Raw genomic sequence first — 10,117 nt, 5'->3', positions numbered from 1 at the left:
AATCAATTTACTCGAAATCTAGTCAAATCTTTTGTAAATATTGTCAAATCTTGATACCAACTATTAATTTGTGTGTAAATTTCGTTTGAAGGACTGGATTTAAGTGAATCAGACCAAAATCGAACGTGAGGAACGTCAACCAAACCCGTGATGAAAGGTGTGTGTTCTTTTCCAAGTGAATAGGTGGTGCTCTTGTGTAGATTTAGGGCCACACAATCTCCCACACAGGTGTGTGGACCACATGACCATGTGCCCTTGTAAATCCTAGGCTTGTTTGTGAACCACATGACCACAACCCTTCCATACAGTTGTTTCCCTCCTGTAGGGTAACTTTAGCATTTGTCACATGACCTCAGTTTGTTACACAGCCTGGCCATATGACTGTATACCCTTCCCACACGATCTTAGCCTCCTCACAAGATTGATCACACAGCCATGTGACCCTATTTTACAATTTTTCCATGAAATTTATGAATTATTCTGTTTAGTCCCTATATAGTCCCCGAACTATTTTTAGAGTTTTATTTCACTCAATTGAATCCCTGATAATATGCATATTTTGGAAACTATTATCTGAATGGCTAAATTACTATTGTTATATGCATGATATGTGAATGATATGTGCCTACTATCACTGTAATTCTGATAAACTATATTGTTAATTCTGCCACTATATCATTGATTGTATGTTCAGCATGCCTACTGCTAGTGTTGAACCAAATACGTTAAGCATATCTACTGCCACCGTACTAATCTATTATAAGCATGTCATATTGCATTGCATAGGGTGGGAGGATACGAGCGGAAGAATAATTGACAGTTTAATAATCTGCAAACACTAGTTGTTCATCCATAACAGATTGGCAGCTTGTCTGTAAACTTTTTATCTAAAAGTTTTTGTGGTTCATCCACAATTTTTATTACTGGTAATTCATCTACAATTACTAATGGTTCATCCACAACGTGGTGTGTAGGGATGAATGAGCACTAAGGAACCCTTATTGTGGTGTGTAGCGGACTTAAGTAAGATTTTCTCTAATAACTTGAAATTGCACCTCCATTCAAAAGCATGTGCATGCATAACTATGAATTCTAAAATATTATATTGAATGTGTTGATCTAAGGACCAAATACTCTGAATCGCTATATGAGTGTGATTGTTATGAGAATTGTTATTTTGTGTGCTTCATCTACTATTTGCATTGACCTTCTTGTGATTGGAATCACACTGAGTTTTTTAAGCTCACTCCCCTTTATTTTCATCTTTACAGATAAACCATCATGTTAGGACATAGACTTGGCATTTGGAGGGCTTGGCTTAGATTGTTTTTTTTTTCAATAAAAGTATTCTAGACTTATTATTTGAAATTTCTGTTATTGAGAGACTATATTGTTTTATTTGAACTATGGTATGAGACTTAGGTTTTGGGTTTATTTGGCATGCATGACATTTACTTTGATTTCTGGATTGCTGAAATATGGAACTTGATTTACTTTTACATGAAATCTAATTTTCATTAAAATTATGTTAAATATCACTTTTTTGCTGCATTACTAAGCGAATAGTTTTTGAAAAAAAGATATATATTTATTCATAAAATTGGAAATCAACCTTCGCTAAGAAAACCTTAATATCTATCGTTTTGGAAATAAATTATATTGTTTAGTAAAAAGAAGATAACATGTTAAGTTTTCTTCAAAAATAAATAAAAATTTTAAAATGACTATTTTGTAAGTTCCGATAGTTTTATTAGGTCATTTCGGTGGTCAATATAATCTTCCAAATTCGGTCACAACGTTTAAATCAAGTTGGAAAGGTTACAATTTAGTTTATAGAATTGAGATCATAATTATTTTAAGAAAATAAGTGCAAGCCTTGAGTAAATTTTTTGGCAAAATAAATTTAAAAAGAATTTTATTTTAAAATAAAAATTCAAGGTTAATAAAAAGTACTATACATATATCTATATTATTCTGTGTTTTTTTATCTATATTTTTAATTATTTGTTTTTTGTACATTACGTTTTTAAAAGGAAAATTATTTTTAAAAAAATTGGAAAATTTTATAATTTTTCCTGATTTTAAATTTTTTAGATTATTCTTGATTTTTTCTTATTTTTCATTTGTTTACATTTATTTCAGAAAAAAAACATAAAATTGGGTGACATGATGCACTCCCAGAATGCCACATCTTTTTCTTTATTTTTTTTTGGGTAATGGCAGTAAGGGAATAATATACTTGATGTTTGGAAATTTGAGATACCTAAAAAAATTTCTTTAAATACTAAAGTAATAATTGAGTGTAATTTTGAGGCAAATATTACATTAGAATGCAACTTTTATTATCGTAATGAGAAAAGTAAACAAATAGAATAGAATAGAATTACTGATAAATTCGTGGGAAGACTTGGACTATCCAGAAAGCAAGTAGCCTGCGAAGAACGTTGTTGATTATAATAATAATAGTGTTGTTAAAATAGAATATAATATAAATACCGTCAAATTATTGTACTAAGGATAATAATTAAGATCAATCCCAGGGCAACCTAACTGCTTAGTTTGTCCATTCCCATCGTGGTAAGTATGAAACGCACAATTTTTTTTAGAATATAGAATATCTTACACCTTAATATCTTGTATTGATAAAGGAGGTGAATGAACATTTAATTTTTCCATATTGGATTTAATATATAAATTTTCTTTGTTTTAGTTTAATAAAGTCTTCTTAATTAACTTAGTTTAATTTTAATAGTAATTAAAATTTATTTTATTAATTTAGATTGAATAAAATTGAATAGTTGTTACTAAGCAACTTAGAATTTGATTTTCATGGAAATAATATATGCTCTTCACTTTATTACTTGATCAATATGTGTACTAGTGTTACTAATTTTCACTCATCAATATGCTAGTGGTACGAGAATAGTGGAGAATGCCGTTTGGGTGAAAGTTAAGAATCATAAGGATCCGTCTACTCGAAAACATAGGTGCGAATTCAATTTAATATTTATTGCTATAAATATCACAAACCGAGTGGACCTCAAAATTTTAATTTTCTGCTGTACAAGAAAATCGTTTTCAAACAAAAAATTTTCCCAACATTTATATTATTAAATCACATTATTACCCTTAATATATTATTAACCCTAGCTTAATTATTGAGTCAAACTCCAGCTCGAGTTCGAGCTTGAGTATAAAAATTGGCAAACAAGCTAAATCGAGCTTGAGTCAAGTATAGAGCTCCAAATTTCAAGATGAGCTTGACAGTATTCAAGCTCGACTTACTAGTTTACCCCTAGTGAAGACTTGTATAGGTTACGTGCTTTGTAACCTTCCAAACCCGGCCTAGACATTATGGCTAAATTGAGAAGGCTACATTAGCCACAGAAATGGTTAAGCTAGCTTACATTACTTTTGAAGTCTTTAAATAAACTCATTTTGGAGAAAATCATAGTTGTACTTTAAGTTAACTTAAAAGCATTCATTCATTAGGTCGTGTATACTTAGGATTCATTTTATTATTGATAGTGTTGTTTTAGAAAAACTGTTTGTTTGTTCCTCTTTTTTATAAAAAAAAACTATTTTTCAAGTCAATTTGGAAACTTAGTTGCCTTATTGATATGTTTTTCAAAAATGGTTCATTTTGTAATGTAGCGAAAACTAGGGAACAATATCAAATTTTACTTAAGCTCGATATCATGCATTATTCGGTTATTATGCTTGAGTAATTCATACATGTAAAAAAATCCCCAAAAGAAAAGTTATCAAGCCACAGACTAGAAATAATTAAATAATACAAGTCAAAACCAATAAAGACTTAATAATACTTATTAAGAATAGTCCAAGGTCCAAGGTGATTCTTCGTATGCCGAGTTCAATCCTAATTTTGAGGTTTACCTGAAAAGTTAAACACTATTTTGGGGTGAGCGTATGAAAAGTTCAGTGTGAGTCAAACAATTATTTAAACAAACATAAATATCGAATACAGTGAAATAGATTAGCTTTAACAGAAGAAAACAAAACCATCACAGGAATTTCATATCATTACGTAGCCATTAACAAATTGATGTCAAATGGTGTGTCATTCAAGTAATAATCATTAATTTTGATACCATTCAATACAGTACGTAACATAAATCAATAACATTCGGATATGTCTTGAGCATAATACAATGCAAAAAAGTTCCTACCCATACCATTTGCTACACACCACGAGTTCTTCAGAACCTGTCATCCGAACTCTAAAACATTATAGGCTTAAGCCCGTTGTGGTTAAAACCACTGATAACAATATGCCGAAAATTTTGCCAATAAAAATACAGACAAGTTGTCAGTAAACATGCGATAAATCGTCATTCCCTTCGGTACTCTAGGTGCAGTGCACTGACTACGAATAATGCGGACTTCATATGTCGCCGGCACTCCACAGAACTCCTCCATCAACCACAAAATCCCAACTCAATGCATATGCAATATGTCACACAATCTCATACATAATCATATCTCAATACTTTTCACATTCATTTGACATGCTTTGCATGTCCTCAATAATCACATACTTTCAGTAAATGGAAGCAGTGTTCCAATCTTTCAAATTACCATTGTGTTGGTATTAATGAATATCATTCAATTTCACATACTTTATGGATTTTTGTTGTGTAGAAATAGCACCCTTTTCAGTATACAATATAACAAATATCTCATGCATTTAAATCATACATAAGCTTAATATCTCAACACATTATATCATTCAGTCAAACATTCTCATATATCGTAACTCAAATATGCAATTACAAACTCAATAAAAAAATTCATACTATCAAACTAGCAATTTTGTCAATATGTCAATCTTTTAAGGCTCGAAACATACCTGGTTCGGTCACTCACAAAATAAATAATTTGGATATTAAGCCAATCCAATCAGCAAACTAATTTATCAAATATAACATGATATTTAAGATTTTCAAACAATTTTGATGAGTTTAGGACCTACAGCTTATTTTTCGCTTCCTTGCAGCACACTAGCAAATCTTCCAATTTTCCTTAATAATTCCTTAAACAAACCTAAACCAAAATTTATTATAAATTAAATAAATATACCATTAAATCATCCCCCAAAAACACACTTACGAGTTCAAACCAATCCTTGAAATTATAACTATTTTATGAATCAAAACTACTTAGATTCCTTACACTGTATCGATGCGAACCGTATATACAATCATTCTTCACATTTACGGATGATTTAGGCCATTTAGGTTAGCACCTAATTCAATAATATACTGGAAAATAAGTAGATAATTAAGGATTAAATTCCTTCATTTAATCAATTCATAACTTTTACCCTACAACTATATCGAAATAACAAACTAGTTACCCTTAATTACACTTACGCTTCATGATTTGTGGAACCTGATTGTCTAATTGATCAAGAACGTCTCTACCTAACTAACATGTGATTAAAGGATGATTATAAGGTTTCAAGAACACAATTTAATACTAGAAAAAATATTAGCAAGACCCAAGAAACAAAACAACCCCCTTTCTTGCACATAGGCGCACGCACCACCACCCATGGTGGCCAAAATTGGGGCTGAATTTTAAAATGGTTTGAGATCTCATTAAAATCCCCCAAATTCAATATCTATAAATTTTTGTTTTTAATTGAAAATATTAATCAAGAAGTTGAAGAGAAAGGAGATCTTACCCAAGCTAATTGAGAGAAACGACAATGACACTTTCTTGGCAATGTTCAGGATTGATCTTGGGGTTCAAGATTTCAGATTTGGGGCTGATTTAGATGATGATAAATGGAAGCATTAGAATAAAGGAGATGGCGCACAATCTTGATGTAAAAAGAAGAAGAAAGATATGGTAAAATGGGAGGTGTAGGAGATAACAACAATGGGAGAAAGAAAGAAAATTGAAGAGAAAAGAGGAGAGGAGGATGATGAACGGATAGGGTAGGGAAATTTGAATTAAAGGTTGAAAAATATAATAAAAATTTGTATTTATACTTAGGGTTCAAGGGTATGAATGGCATACACATTAAAAAAAAAAAGGGATTAAATTTTGCAAGGGAAAAAAATTTGAACTTTGCAAGTTATTTTAAAAATAAGGTATGTCATATACTAGGGTTTAAGACAAAATTTGCAAAATAATAAAAATGGTGAGAGAGAATGGATTTGAACTTGAGTTTTAAGAAACGTTTCACTAACACTTAACCAACAAATCAATACCTCATATATTTCTTAAAAAATGTATAGATAATCTCAAAACTTAGGGCATGACCACTCTCTCTTGATTCCCAAACCTGATTCTACTAACCCTCAATTTTTGGGATGTTACATACTTAGTGGGAGCACTTTATTTTGTTCAAGTAAGGAACGTTTTTGTGAGTGCATTAAACTATAATAATCAAGTGTGTGATTTGGTTAGTTTCCTAAGTTTTCAAGGAAAACTTAGAGGGAGATATTTAGATCTTAGTACAAAAGTGAAAAGTCTAAATTGGTGAGTGTTAGTGCTTGGAAACACTTATTGTCCAATGAGCTACGATAGTGAATGGGCAAAGCCTCATAGATGTAGGGAATTTGAATTATGTAAACATCTATTGTGTTTTTATTATTATTTTCTATAGTTTTCATTACTAGTGCCTGAAGCTGTTAGAACTGATCTAAGCACTGCTTGATTCTGACTTCAAATATCAATTTGGACTCAACAATTTATTTATAAAAGAGTTCCAAAAGATTTAATTTCTTAATTTATCTCTTTATTAATTATAATTAATTAATTAAAGATAAAAAATAATAATCGATGATGAATTCTATTTGGTCTAAATTTTTTCCATTTACAAGACACTTAAAAGGGCAAATGATACATTAAGCCTTATTTCATAAATATATATACATAAATTTTCAACTCTTGAAACCTTAAAATCCATATTCAACTTGTTGATAACTTGTTATTGGTCATGTTGCAATAAAAAATACAAGTGAAGAAACAATTATTTGTAATAATAACTATATTTCGTGGAAGAGAAATGTAATGAGCATTAAACTAGAAGGAAAACCTAAAAAAATTCATTTGATTTTTGTAATATTTTATTTAAATTTGATCGTTGCAATTGTGTGACATTGATTATTTAATGTAAATATCCTTATAGATAATATAGTATAACTTAAAAGTGCTATCTTTAATAAAATTGGTGATTTTATTATTTTCGCTAATATTATTATTTTATTAAAAAAAGAAATTGTATGATTAGGCTATTATTATAAAGCGTCAGATGATTTTTTTTAAATTTTGAATATAAATTCAATTAAAAAATGTTTAGCTCAAAGTTTTGCTAACCCAAAAGTTATATAAAAGAAAATTTGTAGTCTTCCATGAAACCTGTAAAATATATATTGGGTAAAGATTTTTTTTGCCAGTTTATATATTTATTTATTTCATTATATATCAAAGATGATCAAAGTTCGATCACCACCACCATCATTCTTACTGAACAACCAGAAGACAATATAGGTTTTAAGATGAAAAAGAAAATATCAAAAGCACAACATTAAAATCAAACCCCTCTTTAAAAGCAAGCATAAGAATTTAAAGCAACTTATATCCTAGTTGCAGGCTTCGGGATTAGCCAAGAGGTAAGCTTCAACAGGCTTGTAAACTCCTTCACTCCCTTTAATGAGAGCCTTGATTTCGTCTTCAGTGATAACATTATCGCCAACAGTGTAGAATTTCATTGAGCTCTTGCAAATACTTCCTCCACCTGCAGCTGCCTCAAACTTGTTCTCATAGCTAATTTTTTCAAGCTTATCCCCCAAAGGCCCACCTTCGATTAAATCGTAACTGTATGAAAAATTACTTTCATCATGTCCTCCGATCTGGTGCTTCATATATTGGAATGGAAGGCCTAAAGAAATCAATACTTGTTATACAACATACTCGTCTAAAACAGACTACAAAAAGGCCAATGAAAATGAAAATGAAAGAACTAACCTTCAACAAAGTTGATTTTTACTATACTTCCAGAGCTAGGATTAGCTTCAACCTCAATGCTCTTGACTGCATTTGGTGCAGCCGTGGGCCAAACTTTCGGAGCTTCAACAGTAAAGGCCTTGAAAAGCCTGGCAGGGGCGACTGGGGAGGTATTCTCATAGTCATAAGTGACAACACCCATGATTCTAATATTAGCTGGGACTTTGAGTTCAAAGAAGAGAAGAAGTGGATGATTGAGTGGTTGGGGTGTGAGATGATAGAGAACTAAGATGCTATTTATAGACTGAACTTGAAGCGTAAGAACTTTATTACTCTCAATTTTTTTAGTTTGATTTATATTTATTAATATTCATAGAATTGGTACTAGTCAAAAGAGGCAGCCAGAACTTTCTTATTAAATCGCAAATTGGTGAGTTCAAATATTGTATCAGTTTGTCTTCTACTTATTTATTTATTTGCTTAATTTATTGTTTTCAATAATGCTTACTTAAATATTTAGAATGGATACAGGATAATGAAATGTGTTGACTGTTTTTATAAGTATTGATTAAAATTATTTAATTATTATTTCAGAAATTGGTTTTATTAAATTCAAAATAATTGGGTTAGTTGAATTTTTTAAATAAAATATAACGTTAATTGGTATCATTAAATATGAAAACATAAAACAAATTTTTAATATAATAAAGAGTTAATATATTATTTACCTCTAAAATTGTACTCAATTATTATTTTGGTACTTAAAAGAATTTATCAATTCGATATCTAAAGTTACCTTAGCCCTTACTGCTGTCAAAAGAAATGATGTGGCACTTTGCGTCACCCAAATTTCTTTTTTTTTCTTGTAAAAAGAACAGAAAATTGCAAAAAAAAAAAAGAAAAAGGAAAATATAAAAAATTTAAAAATAAAGAAAAATTAAAACTTTTCTGGAACTAAAAATTGCTTTTCTTTTAGAAAACATAAAATAAAAAAATAGTGAAAATTCAAAAGAGAAAGAAAAATCATTATAATATAGAAAAAAAAACACGGAACAATATGGATATATAAATATCTATTGTATTTTTAACAACTTGAACGGTTTTCTATTATTTTTAAAATTTTAGTTTTTCACAATAAAATTAAAAAAATTACAATCATTATAAAAAATTCCAGAAATTATGAAAATATGTTTTTTAATACACAATATGTACATGGAATTGATTCTTTCAAGACTTGTCAAGACTTAAAAGAATTAAATTAAATTGTACAAAGTTGTTTATGTTTTTCTTTTTCAATCATTTTAGATTCCAAACTGAAAGTTACCATTGTCACAAATTTGCATGCAGATGAGTTCGTAGTTGTCATAGTTTTTTAGATCAATATTTTTCATTTGAGATTTGAGTTCATTTTAAATTTAATTATTTTAAATTTAGATAATTTGAGTTTGATCAATTTAAATGTAAGTTGTTAGCCTATTTTTTATTTGATTTATTTTCAATTTAAAGAATTATAAGTTGGTTAAAATAAAAAAATTAGAGTTAAAATAGAATGTTGAAATTATTATTTGCTATTCATTCTGAATTACATTTACCCTTTACTTATTTAACATTCTTATTTTTTTAAATTGATTCAAATGAAATTGAGGTAACTTTCAAGTTAAATTATGTATAAGATCATAAATTACTATCAGAATTGTGATCATAAATATTCTTTTAAAACCAAAATAGTAATTGGATGAAATTTTAAGGTGAAATAGGAATGCAACTTCAATTAACTAGTTTATTATGGTAATGAGAAAAGTAAACAAAATAGAATAGAATGGAATTAATGGCAAATTCGTGGGAAGACTTGGACTATCCAGAAAGAAAGCAGCCTGCAGAAAACGTAGTTGATTATAATAATAATAGTGCTGTTAAAATAGAATATAATATAATTAGCGTCAAATTATTGTACTAAGGATAATAATTAAGATAAATGTTTACGGCAATTACCTAACTACTTGTTTGACTTTTCCCAACCTACAGAAATGCACAATTTGTTTCTAGAATGTAGAATATCTTACACCTTAGCATCTTGCACTGATAAAGGAGGTGAATTAACATGTAAATATCTCTCATTTTGAGTAAAAAAGTGTTA

At 29.2% G+C, this 10,117-nt stretch overlaps 1 protein-coding gene across 1 annotated transcript; it reads right to left on the bottom strand.

The window, feature by feature from the left end:
• Positions 1–7,417: 7,417 nt before the first annotated feature.
• Positions 7,418–8,278, bottom strand: LOC108488355 (major pollen allergen Bet v 1-E-like). Its single transcript, XM_017792641.2, has 2 exons — positions 8,002–8,278; positions 7,418–7,915 (listed from the first exon to the last, which is right to left on the bottom strand). Exons 1-2 carry the CDS (start codon positions 8,180–8,182, stop codon positions 7,617–7,619), a joined length of 480 nt encoding a protein of 159 aa, XP_017648130.1. The 5' UTR covers positions 8,183–8,278; the 3' UTR covers positions 7,418–7,616.
• Positions 8,279–10,117: the final 1,839 nt, after the last annotated feature.

Source organism: Gossypium arboreum, chromosome 10 (genome assembly GCF_025698485.1).
Source record: "Gossypium arboreum isolate Shixiya-1 chromosome 10, ASM2569848v2, whole genome shotgun sequence".
NCBI lineage: Eukaryota > Viridiplantae > Streptophyta > Magnoliopsida > Malvales > Malvaceae > Gossypium > Gossypium arboreum.
This window is presented reverse-complemented; position numbering and strand designations above follow the sequence as displayed.

Bases quoted from the DNA above. Each gene is read 5' to 3' on its own strand.
- LOC108488355 (XM_017792641.2), bottom strand. From the start codon at position 8,182: ATGGGTGTTGTCACTTATGACTATGAGAATACCTCCCCAGTCGCCCCT. The intron at 7,916-8,001 runs GTTAGTTCTTTC...TGATTTCTTTAG, and splicing joins AAAAATCAACTTTGTTGAAG to GCCTTCCATTCCAATATATG.